This window comes from Notolepis coatsorum (assembly GCF_963971535.1).
Source record: "Notolepis coatsorum genome assembly, chromosome: 13".
NCBI lineage: Eukaryota > Metazoa > Chordata > Actinopteri > Aulopiformes > Paralepididae > Notolepis > Notolepis coatsorum.
In genome coordinates, this window is record NC_140177.1 from 123,245,852 (window position 1) to 123,268,771 (window position 22,920).

The 22,920-nt window shown below is 40.9% G+C and overlaps 1 protein-coding gene across 1 annotated transcript in view; it reads left to right on the top strand.

Annotated features, from left to right (window-relative positions):
• copa (COPI coat complex subunit alpha) overlaps nucleotides 1-22,920 on the top strand; it is a 151,578-nt gene that overhangs the window by 52,800 nt on the left and 75,858 nt on the right. Inside the window, exons 12-17 of the mRNA XM_084327315.1 lie at nucleotides 4,744-4,819; nucleotides 6,417-6,499; nucleotides 7,402-7,627; nucleotides 13,466-13,604; nucleotides 16,456-16,618; nucleotides 17,556-17,702. Coding sequence (XP_084183441.1) covers nucleotides 4,744-4,819; nucleotides 6,417-6,499; nucleotides 7,402-7,627; nucleotides 13,466-13,604; nucleotides 16,456-16,618; nucleotides 17,556-17,702 — 834 coding nt within the window. The remainder of the gene's footprint in view (nucleotides 1-4,743; nucleotides 4,820-6,416; nucleotides 6,500-7,401; nucleotides 7,628-13,465; nucleotides 13,605-16,455; nucleotides 16,619-17,555; nucleotides 17,703-22,920) is intronic.

The following is a 22,920-nucleotide window of genomic DNA, read 5'->3' on the forward strand; positions in this document are numbered from 1 at the left end:
GGTATTTGATATTGATAAAAAAAAAAAGTGTTTATCTTTACAGCTCACAACCATCCTTTCACGACTAGGACACTCAGAGACATATGACTTCAGTATGGAACTTGAGACAGCCATGGCCAAGGCTTTTGATGAGATGTCCACCAACCTGACCCCTGAAATCATCACTGGCGAGGGAAACACTGTTTTTCACAGCGAGTGGGACAACCTGAACAGAATCACCACCAACGTTCATGGTTCAAATGTGGTAAACAGCGCCGGGGGAATCATGATTCAATAAGTGAAGGAGAGCCATGTGAGCACCAAGAAAAGGACCTTTCCTCTCTATGACAGGTCATCCAAGATGAGAAGCCTTAAGATCACGCCTCCCGAGACGCTGCCAGAGCTGTCATTCAAAAGAGTTGGCCCCAAATTCCCCAAGAATGCCAACTTTACCCCTCCTGCTGAGAACCAAGTGTCATATGATGCCTCAATGTTGCAGTACAACACCCACCTCCTCAGCAGATGGTTGAGCAGCCAGGGCAAGCAGCAAGTGCCTGGATTTGGTGGTTTTATTTCAAGCACAGGGAAAGTGCCTCCTAGTAAATCTACCATCGACTTTTACACCCCCATCAACCAGCCCATTACAGACTACGCAGTAGTGTATGAGCTACTCAAGAGATCCGAGGCAGCAACTGAGGAGGTTGGACAGCCATACACCATCAACACGTTTGACCTGGGAGTCATCATGAAGTACGAGGAGGAATTCAGTAAGCATGTGAACCTCATTGGCAAGTTCCACACAGCCATGAATTACATGGGCAGACTCACTGGGCGCAAGTGTCTTGGAGCTGGCTACGCCGAGATCCTTATAGAAGCTGGCCTCGCAAACAGTGGTTGCCTGAAAAATATTCCGAGCGGGAAGTCATATGCCAAGGCTCTCTTCAGTCTGAAGGCGGTCACAGAGGCACTCGAACGGTTGCTGTTCAATGTTTTTCTAGAGGAGGAGAAACCAGACATCCCATATGAGATCCTCTTCAACCTCATCCACTCTTGCACTTCTGAGAGCCTCAACTCCACTCTGAAGGATCCCACACTGCTCAAGCTGATTGGTGACTATCTCCAATACCAAGACAAGGTACGCAGGGGCCACCTGGGCAAAACGGGCATGTTCTGGCTCTCCCTCCTTCTCTTGTTGAGGTACTGGCTCAGAGAGCAGAGTCAGAAGAGCACGCAGCTCTTGACAAGGTGATGGATGGAGAGTACGAGCATGATGATGAAGAGCTAGAGATGGAAGAAATTGAATTAGAAGATCTCTTCAGTGACTATGAGGATGATGAGTAGTTTAGGTCAGCAAGTTGGTAGTGACATGAAAAAGTAAATGTATTCATTGTTCAAGTTGTAATTATTAAGGATGCACGATATTGCTTTTTGACACCGATACCGATACAGATAACTTTATGCTCCTCAAGCCGATAACCGATATCGATAACCGATATTTATTGTATTATAAAATGTCTTTTAATCAAATTTTTTTTTTCAACATGAAACAAAACATATCACAATACAATAATAATACATAAAAAGACTTCCCAGGACAATAACTTAACACCAACTTAAATGTGACCTAACCAGACAACAGAAACAAAAGCCAAGACAACAGTTTTGACTGATAAAGTGACCATATTTATTTTTCCAAATGAAAATTCACAATCCGTCAACAGCTTGTGGTGCATCCAACCTAAGACGCTCGAAGCTTTTTGTTCTTCTTTTTTCAAAGCGGAGCCTTGAAAAAGAGGCTTTGAGTGGACACATCACCACCTCACATCACCACCACAACAACGGGTCACCTGCGGCATCACCACCGCCACGGTGTTGGGGGCCCGCGACGACGGCGCGAGCACGCTTGTACCTATTGACGAGTCGTTTGCTAAATTAAAGAAGTTTGAAAGCCGCTAGCTTTTAAGCAGTCCTTGGTGGTGCAAATTAACCTGGCTACTACGGAGCAATAAGTGACTGCGTATTCAACCAAGGGTTGCATCACAGCCACGAAAGGGGCTAGCTTTGCTTAGCTCCTCGCGTCGTCGTGGGCTTCTAAGTTAACACAATAACACACCGTTGTGGCGGTGGTGATGCCGCAGATGACCCGTCGGGCTGGATGTATTGCAAGTTGTTGCCCTTTTCCCTCCTTGTGGAACTTCTGCATTGCATTTATTACAAATGGCAAGCAAACTTTTTCCTCTGAAAGATCCGGCCATCTTTGTTGTTAAAACGTCCGCGCTGCTTCCAGAAACTTGCGTGGTTACGTCACAGCCAAGAAAGGGAGCGCTGGATTTGTGTAAAATGCCCTGTTCCTAAACCACACGCTGTCAGTCGTACCACAGTACTGACACAACGGGAGGAGCCTACAGTCAAAACAAACGCACTTCATTCCAATTCACCCACACCGCATTTTTTTTTACCAAAAAAGATATTATATTAGAGCTATTAATAACTTTATCGGGATGACGTCATAATTGCTGATATCGGCCCGATAATTATCGACCCAATAATTATCGGCCCGATAATTATCGTGCATCCCTAGTAATTATATCACACTTACATAATCTTTCATGTTTGATTTTGGTGCAATAAAGAGTTAAAAATAAACCCAACAAGATTTTATTTAATCATTTCATTTCATTTAAAGGATTAGAGAAAAACTGATTGTGAACATATATTCACCCTATGTGTTGAAAAGGTAGTTGGTCATACACAAATTTTTGGCAATTTCTTGCTGTTTTTGTCCAGAAATACAGTCAAACTGTTATCAAATGTCAACAATAACCATCCCATTGAATTCCTAGGATCAAAATTGTGTGGGAAAATGTATAAATTTCGCTCTGTAAGTTGTCTACTTCAAAAGTTATGACTCTTCTACATTCTATTTAAATTTTTCGATTTTTGGTTTAGGTGCTATAAAGGGTTAAAACTAGCCTTTGGGACATTATTTCAGCTTGGTACCCAATATAATCTTAAAATAAACACTTGGAGGGTTGAGAAAAAAAATGATTGTCAACAAATATTCACTCTATGCGTTTGAAAAATAAAAAAGTAGTTGGTCAGACACACATATTTTGCATTTTTTTTGCTGTTTTTGTCCAGAAATACAGTCAAAATGTTGTCAAATGTCAAAAATAACCATTCCATTGAATTCCTAGGGTCAGAATTGTATGGAAAAATGTATTCATTTGTCTCTGTATGTTGTTTACTTCAAAGGTTATGCCTCTTGCTACATCACATTTTAATGTTTCGGTTTTGGGTTAGGTGCAATAAAGGGTTAAAATGGAGCCTTTCGGACATTATTTCAGCTTGGCACCTGGCAGATTCTGAAAGTAGACACTTTAAGGATTAAGAAAAATCAGGTGGCATAAAAAGTTCCGGGGGGTGCGCGTGGACCCCTATTTCCATCTAGACTATATCTCCTGTGCTGGCACTACCATAACATGGAGTGGAGAGATGACACATAATACAAAAGCTATTTATCATTTTTGGCAGGTAAAAGATCTCTCTGGCTGGTATAAAAGGAAAGCCTTTTAGCCAATGCTGTTTTTCAGCATTTAGCAACAGACATTGATACACAATGACATACAAACAAAAGTATGACATAATAAATTAGTACAAAGTAAAAACACACACTCTTCACTGCAAACAAATCTGAAATAATAAAAAAGTAATAAATAAGTAGTAAAAACACACTACAAACTTGCACACATCACTGCAAACAAAACGGACATAACCAGCTCCTCTCTTTATCCTCTTTCACGCATTATCAGCGTGCGCTCACTGACTGTGTCATCTCTGGGGAGATTCCAGGGAAGGAGAACCAGCCCATGTGACAATTCCTAGCTTTTCCATTGGCTATATGCTAAAGGCACAACAACAGATACTGTACATAAAAGGGAAGGATTTACTGGTCTGGATTGGCGAGACAAAAAAGGCCAATCCAGATGTTTGAAGATTTTTGTAGATTCTACAGGTGCAGCTCGATAAATTAGAATATTGTGGAAAAGTTATTTAATTCAAAAAGCGAAACTCTCGTAGATTATAGATTAATTACACACAAAGTGAAATATTTCAAGCCTTTATTTGTTTAAATTTAGATGATTATGTCTTACAGCTCATGAAAGCCCAAAATTATGTATCACCAATAATTTTTTTTTAAATAGATGTATTTTTCTTTTGTATGTAGAAATGTCGGCCTTCTGAAAAGTATGTACCGGTATGTGTATGTATGTACTCAGTACTTGGTTGGGGCTCCTTTTGCACAAATGACTGCATCAATACAGCTAAATATATAGACTTTTCCACGATATTCTAATTTATTGAGCTGCACCTGTATGTCAAACCTCCGCGCTCCAGTACTCTGGCTGTGGGCGATGTAGAGACGCACTTTCACGTCCAGGCGGACAATTTAAAGCGATAACAATAGTTGCAGCCCTACTTTCAGCATTAGAAGGCCATGTTGAAGCTATAAAGAAATGACTACGAATGAATACTTTATTTATTCAATGTGCAAGGGCTCAATGTCGCTGCACTTGTTCAAGGAGTTCCGGTAGGTTGTGGTCATCGGACATATTTACTCCCATTGAGAACCTATAGATGCGCAGAGTTTACCGCTTTCTGGCCGTACTTGTAATAACTACTGGATTGACCACAAGCCCCGACACATAACCCCACCACCCAGTGTCCTCTGTGTTTGTCTGTAATTCTTCTTTCTTCCTGCAGAGGGCGACCAACCTGGAGAACAGCACCTACGACCTGTACTCCATTCCCAAAGAAAGTGACTCTCAGAACCCAGATGGTAATAAAAAAGAAACTTCATATTCAACCAGTGGTCGAAAGTAACTAAGTACTTTTACTCAAGTACCGTACTTAAGTACAATTTCAAGCTACTTGTGCTTTACGTGAGTATTTACATTTTTAGGGAACTTTATAGTTTTACACCACTGCATTTCAAAGGAAATATTGTACGTTTTACTCCACTACATTTATCTGAACCCAACAGTTACTAGTTACTTTGAAGAAAAAGATTTTGCATAGAAAACATGGCAGAAATCGAGGACTGAACACTCCCAAGCACTGGAATACACAAACGTCATGTAGAATGTACTTTTACTTTAGATACTTAAGTACATTCAATAGCAAATACTTCTCTACTTTTACTTAAGGTGAGACACCCCAGGTGAATAGGCAAAATAAATATTTGAATAGATATCACTATGAAACTTTCCCAGTTTATGTACAACTTAGAAAACATTTATTGCAAGTTTTCTGAGATCTTATGTTTATATATGCAAAATAGGCATTACCTCATTAAATATGCACTAATTTGCATATGACGTTTGGGTATAAATACCAACATTGGATGATGCCAGATTTAAAAAAAAAAATTCATTATGTTGACTCATAACACAGTGAACCTTTTACAGAAGGGATTGTGGATATGTCTTTATCATCCCATGAATCAGCAAATGCTGACTACAGTCATAAAAAATTTATCTTCGCCATATTTTTTGGTCTAAATGTACTATAAATCAGGCTATGAATGATATATCAATAAACCCCTCTGTAAAAAGATGCAGGGTATATATAGGAAGAAATGTGGAAAGTATGGTGTGTGTAGGTGCTATGGAATGGTACATGTCTACCCTTGCGTGTAAGAAAAATGCATAAAAACTAATTTTTGGGAAAACGCCTTCAAAGTTCTGTATTGTAAAATGCCATTTTTTTTTAAATGGCTATTTACAAACACAATACCTAATCAAACCATTAGTAATTGACAACCTAAACACATGCCTGATAACTTAATAATAATAATAATAATAATAATAATAATAATGATTATATTGAACTGAACAGAACTACACACAGGCTACAAACAGTGTAGTAGCAGTGTAGTACAGGTGTAGTACCCCCTAATAGGCAAAAGATATTTGAATAGATATCACTATGAAACTTTCCCAGTTTGTTATGTACATATAAACTAAGAAAAAATATATTGCAAGTTTTCTGAATTCTATGTTTATATATGCAAATGAGGCACTTCTCCATTAAATATATGCACATTTATGGATGCAATAAGGCAAAATGAAGTAAAATAAACAACTAAATGTGTGTTATTGATGTTTTATTGTCACTGTTTCATAGAAGACATGTTTAGGAAGCAAAATATAACAATCTCAAAATCAACAAAAAAAAGTATATTTGCCTATTCACCTGGGGTGTCTCGCCTTAAGTAGAATTTTAATGGAGGACTTTTACCAGAGTACCGTACTCATTTATCTGGGTATTTGTACTTTTACTTAAGTAAAGGAACTGTGTACTTCTTCCACCACTGTATTCAACCATGTTACCAGTGATCAGCCTGTTACTCACAGCGTTATGCCTGTCGTCCCCAGCCCCCGAGGGGAAGAGGTCGTCTGGCCTGACCGCCGTCTGGGTGGCTAGGAACCGGTTCGCCGTCCTGGACCGCATGCACTCGGTAAGACCTCTCCCACTGGCTGTACTGGTTCTAGATCAGTTTTGTAGCTGATAACGTAGTAACTATTCATGGATTAATGTCACCAAGAGGTGGCGTAGTGGTTAAAGGAACTCGCCAACATTTTGGGAAATTGGCTTACAGTCTTCTCCAGAGAGAGACAAGAAGATAGATACCAGTTTCCTCTCCGTGTTCAGTAGAAAGCTATCTGGCTGCACGTTAGCCTAGCTTAGCACAATGAATGGAAGCGGACAGTGCCGGTTAGCCTAGGCATTGTCCAACTAACACCTCTCCCGAAGGCTAACCGGCCATTCATTGTGCTATCATCCTTACATCCTTACTCGTGGTGGGGGATAATATCGATACAGTATAGTATTGCGCTACTTTGCGTGGCGATACTCCCAAGGACGCCAAGTATCGATATTTTATTATCTTTTTTTTTTATTATTATAATTATTTTTGTATAAGGAAGTTGCATTGTTCATTTCAATACCTGTAATAGTACAGTAGTACACACACACACACGTGTGCATTCAGTTAAGTTGGAATATGACTAATACAAACAGTTCAGTTTGTCAGGTACATGCAACACAGATTACAGTGTTGACATCTGCCTGCTTGAGAAAATCCCATTTGCTGCAATAAAAATGATTGAAGTGAGATGAACAGACTGAAAACTTCATTTTATTAGATAAAACATGTTGACAAAGTTTTACTTTGCAGTTGAAAAAAGGCAATAAATCGCAATATATTTTTTATCGCAATACTATTGTATCGTGACTTAAGTATCGTGATAATATCGTATTGTGAGGCCTCTGGTGATTCCCACCCCTAATCCTTACTCATGGTAAATTCCTCTACAATATCTGTACTTGAGTTACATGTTCCGGTCCCTCTGCCCTCAGCTGCTGATCAAGAACCTGAAGAACGAGATCGTGAAGAAGGTCCCGGTCCCGAGCTGCGAGGAGATATTCTATGCCGGCACCGGGTCCCTGCTGCTGCGCGACGCCGACGGGGTCACCCTGTTCGACGTGCAGCAGAAACGCTCGCTGGCCACAGTCAAGATTGCCAAGGTCAAGTACGTGGTGTGGAGCGCCGACACAAGCCATGTGGCCCTGCTGGCCAAACACGGTACGTAGAGCGTGAGTGCAGGCGGTAGCATAGACACAAGGATGCACAGGCACTAGGGCTGGGTGGCATGGACGTTTAGTATACAGTACAGTATGACAATATTTGTCTATGGAAAATAGCTTTTTAGAGATAATGGTTCACAATGAATGTTCTCTACCCTGGTTAAGCCAGATCGGCCCGGTACCGGGTGCGTGAATACTTTCCCTAAGGGGTTTGTCCTTCCGCGTTCGGTTTGCGCGATCTGATTGGCCACTGTCGTTTCTGGTCATGTGACATGTGCGCCAATCGTGTGACGGCAAGTTCTGCGCCTATTTCCGGGTCTAACAGCCTGCAAACTACCTAACGCCTAGTTTATCACTGGTTAAGCTTAGGCGACTCTTTCGAAGTTGGTTAAGGTTAGAGTTTGGAATCAGGGCTGGTGTTCTATCGCCCTGCTCTAAGACAAACTCTAACCTTAACCAACTTTGAAAGAGTGCCTAAGCTTAACCGGTGGCAGAACTTGCCGTCACACGATTTTGCGCACATGTCACATGACCAGAAACGTCAGTGGCCAATCAGATCGCGCAAAAGTACAAACCCCTTAGGGAAAGTATTCACGCGTACCGGGTTGAGATTTATTTCACGTCATAAACATAAATAGATCAATACAGTCCGTATTAATTAATGTTTAATTTCTTTTCTACTGTAAATCATCTGCCCTTTATTCATTTGCTTAAATTTTTTGTACACTTGATCTCAAGAAGGTGCTGAATGATGACATTTTGACGTCTGGTCAATGTTAGCATGGTGTTATTCACCGTCCAAGATGAAGAAAAAATTATAATTTATATTTATATTCTCCTTTGGTTCATTACAATTTACTCAAGCCTAGTAACAGACAATATTTCTGACACTGGGAATACATTCCCTGAGATCCATAGATCTCCCTAGATATCAAGAACATGCAAATGGACCTTGTAGATGTGGCGCAATCTTCCATTTACTTGGGTTTGTACTTTTAGGCTAATCATCTGAAAATATGGCTCGGGCTTAAGAGGTTAAACTGTAAGGCTACTCGCAGCAGCCCTTCATGCCTCTCTTTAGCAACACTCAGGGCGGAATCCACAAAGGGTTTGCACAGCTTTTTCCGACGCATATCGCTCTCAAAGGACGCACAGCGGGTGAAATGAAGGTGGCCCATGCGTTGCTTCAGCATTGCGTCCGGTGCAATGGACCTGTCTCAAACCCTGCCCTCTTTTCTTGATCCTCCAATCACAACTGTCGCTTACCTCGGACAAACTTGGTTTGTCCGAGGTAAGCGACAGTTGTGATTGGAGGATCAAGAAAAGAGGGCAGGGTTTGAGACAGGTCAATTGGCATGTCAATGTTGTGGCGTTATGCTCCAGGATAAACTCTATTTATGTATTCCGCGTTGGTTTCCCACTTCAGCTTGAAAGTTGTGTCTGTTTTGTATTTTTTCCTTTTCTATATAAGCGACAATTAAATGCGATATAAACTAAATTAAATATAGCACAATAGAATATAGTACATGGGGCACACACTATCTGTGAAAAAAGCTCTGATTATCCTAAGACTGGTAAAATAGATTCCTTACCTCAGATCAGATGTTCTCCAAAAAGATTATTCCAATTCCTGATCGCCATTCCAAATATCGATCGCGTTTATTGATCCAATGCTGGGTACTGGAAATATGTATTCCACTCTGTTTTGGGGCTCGGAAATTAATCTGATCCTCTCTGGTGGCTTGCCCGAGAAGTAAAATGAGGAAGCTGGATTTCCCCCCCCCCCCCCATGTGTTTTCATGCAATCCATTCCAAAGGGGTGCAGTACCACAGGGAGACGATAGGGGGCATTATTTTCCCAATGGAGCTCGGAGAGAGTTGGCAGCACTAACGTGAGACTAGATTGATGAAATATGAATTCAAATCGCTAATAAAAAACAAATGAGATATCGCGTCGTTGGCAATGAACGGTCGGCATGAACAAACGACATCGCGTCGTTGGCATTGAAAGTGTTAAAGATGCGCTTTAGATGCCTCAATCGCACTGGTGGGGCAATGCTTTACAGCAGGGCTATTCAACTGGCGGCCCGCGGGCCAGATCCGGCCCACGGGATGATTCTGACCGGCCCGCCAAAGATTACATGATAATAATAAAAAAAAAAAAAAAAAAAAAAAAAAATTCTTTCTTTTTTTTTTTACTTTTTTCTTTTCATGTCAACGTTAACACGCACAATTGAGCCAAAAGTCACTCAATTAATGACAGATTTCATTGATAGATTGAGGGAAAACTTTGCAAGTCGATTTGATGAATTTGACATGTCCAGAGAATTGATGCATTTTGTGAGCAACCCATTTGCCAATGTAGCTGCTATTTCCACAAAAGGACAAGAGTTCCTTGCATCACTTCACATTGATGAAGGTCTCCTGCAACTTGAAATAATTGACATGCAAGCATCATCTGCTCTGAAGCAGGCACTTGAGAATGAATCCACCACAACATTTTGGATAAAGTGTATTCATGTCAAGACATTCCCCAAAATAAAAACGCTGGCAATATCTGTGCTAACAATGTTTGGCTCAACATACACCTGTGAATCCAGTTTCTCTCACATGAATGCCATTAAAACAAGCAACCATGCCTCCTTGACAAATGAGCATTTGCATCACTGTTTGCGGGTAGCCCTCACTTCCTATGAACCCTCTTTCTCTGCCATTGCCCAGTCAAAGAAGTGCAATCGCTCTCATTAGATGTGTGTATGTAGGCTAGGCCTGTCTGCCCCCCACCCCCCTGATGTTTGAGAGTTAAGAGTCGACAATAAGTGCTAATAAGATGCCGTGATTTGCTGTTGTTGCACGCCACAGACATGAAGCACTTTTTCATAAGCTCAGCTGCACTATAAATGTGTTTTTTTGTTCAAGTGTTGATGTTAGAATGTTCAGATGCACATCATGCACTTGTTTGTTTTTTATTTTATTTTTATATTGAAATGTTGAAGAGGAGATGTTGCAGTTGTTGCACAGTCATAAATGAAGCACTTTTTGCAGGAGATGTTGCAGATGTGGCACATAAATGAAGCACTTTTTTTGAAAAGTATACTACTTTTGCAATGTAGTTAAAGGGGAACTATCTTATAAATGGCCTTTTTCAGTGTTTAGCATTGTTTCCTAGCTATGTGGACTTATATTAATATGATTCATTCTAATTCTCATATTGGCGCATTCTTCCAATTCTCCTCTCACAATATTCACCCTCACTGAACTGAGTCATCTGAAAATGTGCTGATTTGTGATGTCAGAGAGACACCGCTGCATGATAATCAGCTGAGTTTCCACACAGTTCCCACTGTGGTTGGAGCCCAGGCTCAAAACGGCTTAAGATCTTGAGGTAGAAAAATGCTGTTTTTGAGTACTTGATTAGAAATACAAAACAATGAATTTAAAAAAAAAATTACAGAGGTGTTCCATAAACCCACAGGAATTGTGTAAAAGTGCCCAAATAGTGAAAGAAATAGTAAAATAGTTCCCCTTTAAATAAAAGTTGTGAAAATGTGGTTGCGTGTTGTGTCAAGTGTACATATATTCATAGCACGGGGAGGCGCCGTGGCAGTCCGGCCCCTGGCCCCTTGGGTTTCTGACAATGTGGCCCCCTGAACAATTTAGTTGAATAGCCCTGCTTTACAGTCCCCAACAAGGTTTTTTTTTTTTTTTTTTTTTTTATCTCTCTTTCTTCGATTTGTCTCTGTTTTTCTCCCCGTCCCAATTTAGTCGTTGTGCCAATTCCCCTCCCTCCCCTACCTGGTTGTTGTGCGCATGTTCTCCTACTGGTCGGTACAAGGGAACCCTGAAGTATCCGCATGCTTCCTCCGACACGCGCAGCGACAGCCAGTGGCTCTCTTCTCACCTGGCAGCGAGGGCTCTCATTGGTGAAGTGTAACGCGTGGGAGGTCACGCTGCCTTCCTCAAGTCCTGCCTCCGCTGAGCAAGCGCCCAGACCTGACCTGTAGGCGTCGCTGTCCACAACGGCAGTTTCCCACCCACGGCTTCCCTCCCCCTAACCCAGCCAAACGAGTTAGTATAGCGATCAGCCCAAGCCAAGGCAATGCTGACTCCAGGAGTCGAGACCGCAGCCTCTTGCATTGGTGACGAGCGCAATCTCCGCTACGCAGTCCCCAACAAGTGTGCCAGATAATTGTGGTTTAATTTTTTATTTAAGTTTTAAATCGAATATAGGCCATGGCTTTACAACTTAATAAAGCTATTTTCAAGTCTTACTGGACAAAATAAATACAAAGAAAAAAATAATTAATGTTCAATCTAAATAATACCTCTTCTGTATTAGAATATATCTTGTATCTTGTAATATAAATTATAAAACGGTAACCTCACAAATATATGCATAACTTGCAATTAGGGTACAAAACAAATGTATTACACACGTAATCCTTAGAATGATTGTATCATAAGCATCTTATATCATCATAAATCAAACCAAAACATAATTTTGAGGCATCAAAATAGTTTTAAATTATTTTCTTTATCTCTCTGTATAGTTGCATACTTCAATCAATTCAGTCAACTTTGCCATCAAACTCTCGCCTCGCACAGCTCGACCGGGGCTCTGCAGTTATCCGTAATGTAAATCTTCGCTTTGGCATATTGTGAGCAGAATCAATGCAGGTCCGATCTGTCCGCTTCCTCCTCTGTTTGTGTGAGTGTATAGGGCCTGTTTGTGTGAGTGTATAGGGCCTGTTTGTGTGAGTGTATAGGGCCTGTTTGTGTGAGTGTATAGGGCCTGTTTGTGTGAGTGTATAGGGCCTGTTTGTGTGAGTGTATAGGGCCTGTTTGTGTGAGTGTATAGGGCCTGTTTGTGTGAGTGTATAGGGCCTGTTTGTGTGAGTGTATAGGGCCTGTTTGTGTGAGTGTATAGGGCCTGTTTGTGTGAGTGTATAGGGCCTGTTTGTGTGAGTGTATAGGGCCTGTTTGTGTGAGTGTATAGGGCCTGTTTGTGTGAGTGTATAGGGCCTGTTTGTGTGAGTGTATAGGGCCTGTTTGTGTGAGTGTATAGGGCCTGTTTGTGTGAGTGTATAGGGCCTGTTTGTGTGAGTGTATAGGGCCTGTTTGTGTGAGTGTATAGGGCCTGTTTGTGTGAGTGTATAGGGCCTGTTTGTGTGAGTGTATAGGGCCTGTTTGTGTGAGTGTATAGGGCCTGTTTGTGTGAGTGTATAGGGCCTGTTTGTGTGAGTGTATAGGGCCTGTTTGTGTGAGTGTATAGGGCCTGTTTGTGTGAGTGTATAGGGCCTGTTTGTGTGAGTGTATAGGGCCTGTTTGTGTGAGTGTATAGGGCCTGTTTGTGTGAGTGTATAGGGCCTGTTTGTGTGAGTGTATAGGGCCTGTTTGTGTGAGTGTATAGGGCCTGTTTGTGTGAGTGTATAGGGCCTGTTTGTGTGAGTGTATAGGGCCTGTTTGTGTGAGTGTATAGGGCCTGTTTGTGTGAGTGTATAGGGCCTGTTTGTGTGAGTGTATAGGGCCTGTTTGTGTGAGTGTATAGGGCCTGTTTGTGTGAGTGTATAGGGCCGCTCACAAAGCAGTCTTCTCTGGGAAAACGTCACATGCAACACAGTACCGTGGTATTCGGTGCAACGAGCCAGTAAATGTAAGAATATGCATAATGGTTCTTTGTGGATTCCGCCCTCAGTGTAGCCTATGGAAAGTCTGTTGTGGTTATTGAAGAGATGGATGTCTCTGAAAACTCTATTGCCGCCCTTGGATACGCCGCTCATACCTCAGATACGGTACTTTCCGCTCATCCTCAACTGTTCTCCGTTCCTTCCTTTAGCCATCATGATCTGTAACCGCAAGCTGGAGAGCCTGTGCAACATCCACGAGAACATCCGCGTGAAGAGCGGTGCCTGGGACGAGAGCGGAGTCTTCATCTACACCACCTCCAACCACATCAAATACGCACTCACCTCCGGGTAGGAGTCTGCATCTACACTAGTGTTTCTCAACTGGTGGGTCGTGACCCAAAAGTGCGTGTGGGTCGCATTTTGATGTGTGTAAAAAAATTATTTTATATATGTAATATAATATTTTATATTTAGAAATCTGCTAAGCATATTATTTATTATTATTTTATTTCATTGGGTTTTTAGCCCTAGTTGCACTTTTGTTGCACTTTTTGTGTTTATTTCATGTTGTTAACAGTCCATGATAGATTGCGTATTACTGCAAAAAAAGAATTTGTAATTTGGGTCGCGACTTAATGACTAAGGAAAATGTTGGGTCCCGAGGCTAGACCAGTTGAGAACCACTGATCTACACCACCTCCAACCACATCAAATACGCACTCACCTCCGGGTAGGAGCGCTGGGACCTCTTACCGATCTTCTCTGAAGCCCGAGAGGATCTTTCTACTCCAGAAGCAACATGAGGAGCGAGGGCACGGAACCCTGTTCCACGTGCACTGCTGTCATAGGGAGAACCCTGATTCACGTGCACTATTGTTATAGGGAGAACCCTGTTCAGGCATTAAAGCGTTCCGTCTTGAGACGGATATCCGTCCATTTGATTAGGAGATTCCGTCATTTGATTCCGAGTCGTGACTGATTTTAACCTGAGCCAATCAGAGGCGTCAAGCAGTCATTTGCGAGCGATCGTTTACAGCGCTTTCACCCGCCTCCGCTGTGCTCAGCACCAATGGGAAGCGACCGTTTGCCTTTTCAGTTTCTGAAATGTCGGCCATTGCTATTTAGCTCTACTAGAGACCCAGAGTAAACTTGACTCAACAACACTGACATGCTGCAACTTTTCCGAGATAGTAAGTTCATTTTACTTATTCTAGTCTAAAGAAACATATATATTGTTATTGATAAATCTAGTTAACGTGAATGCCACAAAACGAATGCCTTTTGTTAATCAGAACGTTATTTACGCGACAACGTGTGTTGTTGTTGTGTGTGTGCTTGCGCCGTTCGCTTTCCGTGTATGATAAATGTACATATGAATGTTGATACATCTAGTTAACGTTAATGCCACAAAACGAATGCCTTTGTTAATCAGAACGTTATTTGCGTTATTATTTGTTTTTTTCTAACGGAAACCTAGGCTACTGGGGGCTGTCTGTTGCGTGTGCCGCAACTATTTCAAAAAGAAAAACAGAAACAACACATTTGTCATTGTCGTGTTACTTCACAGTACCCCCTCCTAATGTACAGTCTCTTCCCCATCATATGTATAATCTCTGTTAGGATCTCTGGGTAACAGTACTGTATATTTGCATATCGTATATGTCACAAATGTAATAGTACTATACCTGTAGTATGTCACTATGAATTTAAAATGGGGGACCCTGATGTAAACAAGACGAACATGTTTCTCTGGTCTGCATCCCCTTAACAATTGTGTGTATTGTTGAGCTGTACTGTATTGTACCCATTCTGCAATCTGTTAAATATTGATTGATTGATTGTTATTAACAGATTGCAGAATGGGTACAATACAGTACAGCTCAATACATACAATTGTTAAGGGGATGCAGACCAGAGAAAGACTTTCGTCTTGTTTACATCAGGGTCCCCCATTTTCAATTCATCATAACATATGACATACAGATAGACAATACTGCTACATCTATACATTTATGACATACCAGATTTACAAATACAGTATTGTTTGTGATACAAAAATAGTCTAAAAAAAGAGAGTATATACATTTGACATAGAAATTGTACACTGGTGGAGGTTGGGTAGGTGGGGGCACTGTACATTGGAGGTGGTTGGGTGGGTGTGATGGGGGGGGGGGGGTGTAAGTAACTGTACATTGGATTATCGACGAAACCTTACTTGGTCCCAAGAAGAGGGTCTCGTGTATTAAATAAAGTTTTCATTCATTCATTCACTCTGGATCTGGTAAATCCAGTAGCAATACACACAATTGTTAAGGGGATGCAGACCAGAGAAAGGCGTTTGTCTTGTTTACATCATCAGGGTCCCCCATTTTCAATTCATAGTGACATTTATGACATACACAACATACATGACAACATGACATTTATGACATGGGGACATACATGACTTACAGGTATATAGTACTGTTACATTTGTCACACGATATGCAAATATACAGTGCTGTTACCCAGAGATCCTAACAGTAAATATATACATATGATGAGGAGGAGACTGTACATTAGGAGGGGGTGGGTGGTAAAAAATATATACAAATGGTGGGGAGGAGACTGTCCATTGTTGTTGTGGCATAATTGCGAAACGTGTTTAGTCCCTTGTTTGTATGATAACAAGCCTTTTAGTTCATCGTTCAAAGTAATGGGAAAAGGGTTCTAGCTCGCCATCAATCAGAAGCTAGCCACAAGACTTGCATTCACGCTCCCCTGCCTGGCACAACAACCACAACAGTAGGGTCTATAGTCACAGTCGGGACAGTAGGCTCTACAAGTAGGCTCCCTTAAAACGCTAACGCTACTAAAAAAAAATACAGTGGAGGTTAAAATAAGAATATGACTTGGCCAGAAAAAAAGTTCAGTCAGGAGATTTTTTTTTGCTTTAATCCCTGACCCTGTTCCATTTGCACTATTGTTATAGGAAGAACCCTGTTCCACGTGCACTATTGTTATAGGGAGAACCCTGTTCCACGTGCACTATTGTCATAGGGAGAACCCTGTTTCACGTGGGTTCTCCATATGACAATAGTGCACGTGGAACAGGTGCAGTATAACAGTATAACTACTGTTATATTTTGTTAGGCATGTTTCCTAAGAGAAGGTTCTCCACATGACCCTGACCTCCCTGTTCCTCCTCCTCTCTCTGCAGTGACCACGGTATCATCAGGACTCTGGACCTGCCCATCTACGTGACCCGCGTGCGGGGCAACAGTGTCTACTGCCTGGACAGGGAGTGTCGGCCCCGCGTCCTCACCATCGACCCCACAGAGTACCGCTTCAAGCTGGCCCTGGTCAACCGCAAATATGAGGAGGTGGGTGTACAGGCCATCAGGGGTGTAAAAAGTACCCAGAAATTATACTTAAGTGAAAGTATGGGTACCGTCTCAAAATCTTAATCAAGTAGTATCTGGCTAAAATCACACTTGAGTAAAAGTTAAAAAGTTTCTACTTTTAAATGTACTTAACACGTTCTGCGCCAATAACAAGTTTACTTGTGTTTGCTCGCCAACCGTTGAGCGCCAATAACGAGTCAACTAGTTTTTAGATCGTTTTACTTTTTTTCGACTTTAATATCCTATACACTCTCACGGACCTCAGTGTTATCATTGGAACTCATTCTGAGACCCCAAGAGTGCAATGCCGGCCGAATCCTGCTAGGTGGCAGTATAGTAAACTTTTTTCTGACAGTCTATTCTTCTGATAGCAGGTGTTAAATCAAAGATCCCCGCTTTCTAGTCTTGCACAAGGACCAATCAGCATGGGTATGGGCGTGTTCATTTTCCATTGATGGGGATTTGATTGGCTGTTTTTAAATAAAGTGCGGCCACAGGATTAATAACGTTAACATTAGTTCGGCCAGAGAAACAAATATACTAATTAAAATAGTTGGACCTGCGAGATTTGTACTTTGTACTTTGTAGGTCTGCATTTTAAATGTAAAGAGTAAAAAGTATGTATTTTTTCTCTGAAATGTAATTGAGTAAAAGTACAAGTATACAAACCTAATAATACTTGAGTAAAGTACAAATCCCCCAAAACAGTACTTAAGTATTGTAACGAAGTACAATTACTCATGTTTTATTTATGCATAGTTTGTCTGTATTATAATTAATATTTTGTTTATATTGGTGGTGCGTGTTTTCAGTCTCCTCCTGGGTGCTCCTTTGACCCCTGACATCTTTACCTTTGCCCCCTGACCTCTTTACCTTTGACCCCTGACCTCTTTACCTTTGCCCCCACCCCGTCCAGGTGCTTCACATGGTGCGTAACGCCAAGCTGGTGGGCCAGTCCATCATAGCCTACCTGCAGAAGAAGGGCTACCCTGAGGTGGCGCTGCACTTCGTCAAGGACGAGAAGACCCGCTTCAGCCTGGCTCTGGAGTGCGGCAACATCGAGGTACATCTGGACTAGCAACCTTTGGCTAACGAGAGTTCAAACAATAATTATGTCTTGGATTTATTGAGTTTCAAGTTTCAAGTTTGTTTTTATTTGTCCCGTATAAGGTACATGTACATTACAGTGAAATGCTTGGTTCTGTATGAGCCCCTGAGAATGTGCTTCATATAGTAAAAAAGTAAGTAAAAGAGGAATAACACTATACAATATACAAACTAAGGTACAACCTAAGTACAATCGTAGTACAATGTCAGGAAGGAAGTCCAACACCCACTGGTAGAGGTCGTAGTTCAAGCCCTGGTCTCTGAGCTTGCCTACGAGCTTGAAGGGGACTGTGATATTGAATGCTGAGCTGTAGTCAATAAATAGCATTCTCACATAATTCCCCTGCCTCTTGTCCAGGTGTGATGCTGCCGTGTGCAGCACATGGGCTATGGCGTCCTCTGTGGACCTCTGGGATAACGTCTACTGAAGGTGTTCTTTTAGATGGTCAGAACTTGCAGCACAATAATCGTTTTATCTCAATGATCTTGTTTTCATGATTGTTGGAAGCCAAAATGGTAGTTGAAATTGTAACTCAATGAGTCACCCAGCCCTACTAACACTATGGGTTGGGTACCGAACTCTGTACTTTTAATAGATAAAAACCTTAACTAACGTTATCCGCTAACTAACGTTAGCTGCTAACCCTGGAAACGCTCACAGCGGAGTGACTCCACGACACCAGTTTAAGTTTTGAGTTGCATTAGTGAGGAAAGGGGGGGGGGGTGGTGAGCATCTCTCTCTCTCTCTCCTCTCTCTCTACGTTCAATGATATAAAGTAGCCAAACGTTACACCAGGGGTTCCCAAAGTGGGGGTCGTGAGCCGCCGTGCGCGGGGGGGAGGGGGGGGTGGGTCGCCAGGTCGCCAGATGATAAAAAAATGTATGCGGTCAGGCCACTGAACTTAGAAGCAGGCCAGGCCAGTGATTCTAGGTGCAGCAGCGCAATAGTTGGATAACCTAGATGGGGAACAACCAGGAGATCACTGCAACTCACACAAGTTGGAGAACTATCTCTCTCTCTCTCTCTCTCTCTCTCTTGCTCTCACACACACAAAGGGAGCCGCATGTGATTGGTGGAGGCGGGACCCTTACAAAAAACAAAAAATCCATCAAAATCACCGTTGTTGCTAATCATTGACACATGCTAGCCTGTAATAATCCCCCCCAGAAAAATCTACTTTGCATTTGATATATTGCAAATATATACCACTGGCATTTTTTTTTTTTTAAGATTAATTTTTTGGCGTTTTATCGCTTTATTACTACTGGGCAGTCCAGTAGGGAGAGACAGAGGAGAAATGGGAGACAGAGTGGGGGGAAGACATTCGGGAAATAAGAATTATAAAATGAATATGTGGTGTTATGATCAGGGCTGAAGTTGAATAAAAGATTGTATTTTTTTCAATCTGACATTACAAAAAAACTGAAAATCCATCAAAATCAGTGTTGTTGCTAATCATATAGTCTGTTTTTTAACAATAATTAGTGATGCCATCACAAACACTGGCATTTAATGGGTACAAATTAAAAAAAATCCTGCACCAGAATGCAGAAAATGAAGTCTTTGTAACAAAAGATTTCCTGGTGGGGGATCCCAGACCCCCTGCTTAAAAAGTGGCCTGACTGGGGCTATATTCTGCACTATATTTCCTGGCCTGAATGATTTCCCCAGTCCGGCCCTGGTTAAAAGCCTCCAATGCTTATTAGTGTGTGTGCGTTTGAACGTTTGCATGTTTCAACCATACATTTCCATTTATATAAAAAAAGAAGAAAAAAAAAAAAATATATATATATATATTATAAAAAAAAAATTTGACCTCCTATAATAGTGGGGGTCGCGGCTCTCTGACACTGTTATTTGGGGGTCGCGGCCTGAAAAGTTTGGGAACCCCTGCGTTACACTATAAAAACAAACTGTATAGTTGATGATAATAAACATTTAATTTCATTAGCTGAAATATTCTAAAATCATGAATTGTCTCTTTTTGTGTGTGTGTGTGCGTCCCATCTCTGGTCTTTGGAAAGACCAGATGAGGTCAGAGGAGTTTGATAGTATTTACTGAGGATGGTCCGATAATGTTGATATTTAAACTTAAAAAATAATAATACATAACAAATGTATACATGATCATGCAAAAAAAATTGTTGTAGGAACGGTTTGGAGAGGGAGTTAGGGAGGGATTTTAGTTTGTTTGGTGTGATAACAATGTTGAAATTGAGAGGTTTAGACTTTAGTTTAGTTTTACAACAGAAATACATTTTTGTTATAATGAAAGTACAGAAAAAAGGTATAACATTTATTTGTAAGGCCCGACAACACACTTTAATGTCCCCATGGGCCGGACACGTCTTCTTTAAACAAGTCAAGAAGAAACATCGCAATAAATCAAGAACAAAACTAAAAACACCATGAAATCCAAAATAAAATGTAAAATAAATAAATGCAACACTCTCAGACATACCCCAGCGAAGGTAAAATAAAACTCACTAAAAACCTACACGGTAAATTTCGCAGAGTAAATTTTACTCAGTTTGAGTCAAATGTACTCAGTTTGAGTCAAATTTACTCTGCGAAATTTACTGTGTAGCAATAGGAAAAAAGAGAAACCTTAGAAGGGCCGTTCAAGGGGGGATCCCCCTTCTTGGATGTCGGTGATAGTAGTGTTGCTATGGATGATCGATGGGTGGTGAATAAAACAGGCGAATAGTTGGTATGTAGGAACATATGTGTAATAAAACAGAAATATGTAGGGCTGTCTTAAATACTTCGAAGCTTCGTTCGATGGCACGAGCTTCGAACATAAAAAAAAAGTTTTTTTTCTGATCAAATCTTGCGCCTCCATTCCAATGAAACGAAAGTAAGCGGCGCCTTCCCGCCTCCATTCCAATGAAACGAAAGTAAGCGGCGCCTTCCCGCCTCCATTCCAATGAAACAAAAGTAAGCGGCGCCTCGACTCCACCTCTCTACAACAAGCATGTGTATCTGTGTTGAAAACAACAAGGACATGTGCAGCAGACATGTCGACGAAGAAGTCATCAGACGTGTGGTTACACTTTAAAATATGCAAAGACAATGCCCAAAAAGCAGAGTGCCAGATATGCCAGAAGAAAATGGCATATCACAACTCTACAACAACTTCGTAAAATCACCTAAAAAACGTAAGTGTCATTGTACATGACGGCGACGCCACACAAAACATTAATAAGGCTATGCCTATGCTGCTATGACTAATGTGTTACCAATAGGGATGTCAGTTTATCGCGTTAATTAGATTAATTAATTACACAGCAAATTATCGCGTTATGAAAATTAACTCAAAATTAATAAAAACAAAAAAAATTTATATATGTATTTTTTTTATCATTCATTCCATAAGAATGTAGAATACACATTTACAGATTTTTTTTTTAATATGGTCCATTTGCATGTTCTTGGTATCTGATTCTAGGGACATCTATGAATCTCAGGGATTGTCAGAAATACTGTGGGCTAGATCCACAAAGAATGGATTGCACGGTGCAAGTTGCACCCTTACTTACAATTCATTATGAATTGAAAATGGGGGACCCTGATGTAAACAAGACGAAAGTCTTTCTCTGGTCTGCATCCCCTTAACAATTGTGTGTATTGAGCCGTACTGTATTGTACCCATTCTGCAATCTTTTGATAACTTTTTCATTCAATCAATCAATCTGCGCGGTGATTGGTTGAATGAACATTTTATTTTGAGTAAATTGTAATGAACCAAATATTGATTGATTCATTCAATCAATCAACCTGCGCGGTGATTGATTGAACATTTTATTTTGAGTAAATTGTAATGAACCAAATGAGAATATCAATACATTTTTTTTTAATCTTTGACTGTGAATAACACCATGCTCAAATTTACCAGACCTGAAAAATCTAAGCAAATTAATAGATGGAAGATGATTAAACAGAAGGTTTTGTAGATACAGTACTGAATTCTGCCATCCGGACACATGCAATTTGAAATATGATTATAGAATATAGAATATCAGGCATAAAATGGTTATGCGATTAAAATGCGATTAATTAGATTAATTAATTACAAATACTGTAATTAATTGGATTAATTTTTTTAATCGCCTGACAGCACTAGTTACCAAGTTGGCTAATTTAATTGTAATCATCTGCTTTTGTAGGTGCATTGTCTGATATAATTATAAATGATAAATTAAATATAATATAATTGTTTGCTTGATAGACGAAGGTTGCAACATAATTATGTAATGTCATGTCGTTGGCTGTGAGAGCAGCCCCACTGCACCCAGGCAGCGCAGCTGAGTGAAACCTTGTCGAAAGGGGCTACTTAATTAATCCAATCCACTTTATTTATAGAGCACATTTAAAAACAACAAAGTTTACCAAAGTGCTGTACAAGTCCCACAACATAAGATAAAAAATTAAAAATAAATATATATATTATAATTAATATAAATATATATATTTTTTCCCCGAAGCTTCGAATTAAAATCGAAGCTCGGCCCCGAAGCTTCGATTGCCAAAAAAAACTTCGAAGGTCAGCCCTACAAATATGTACTAGGGGTGGGCGTGATCGATTACTCGCGGCTATGAGAGAACTCGATCTTAAATGATTAAAACTCTATCTTAAAGGGGAACTCCAACATTTTGGGAAATTAGCTTATTTAACATCTTCCCTGGAGTTAGACAAGAAGATACATACCTTTTTTGTCTCTGTGCGTGCATTTAGCTTTGGGAATAGACGCTCCGTTAGCATAGCTTAGCTTCATCACTGGAAGTGAGTCAGATCCGTAGCCTTACAGTGCCTTACAGTGTATTGCAAGGTCTGACATTGACCAAACTTGATATGCATGACCTTGGTGGGCTCTAGGTCAACTCCTGAAAAGGGGGTCAATGTCAGACCTTGCAATCAAAAGTTAGGGGGCGCACTGAAATTATGGCAAGGGTTATTAGCCCCCTAACTTTTGATTGCAAAGTCTGACATTGACCCCCTTTTCAGGAGTTGACCTAGAGCCCACCAAGGTCATGCATATCAAGTTTGGTCAATGTCAGACCTTGCAATACACTGTAAGGCACTGTAAGGCTACGGATCTGCCTCACTTCCAGTGATTAAGCTAAGCTATGCTAACGGAGCGTCTATTCCCAAAGCTAAATGCACGCACAGAGA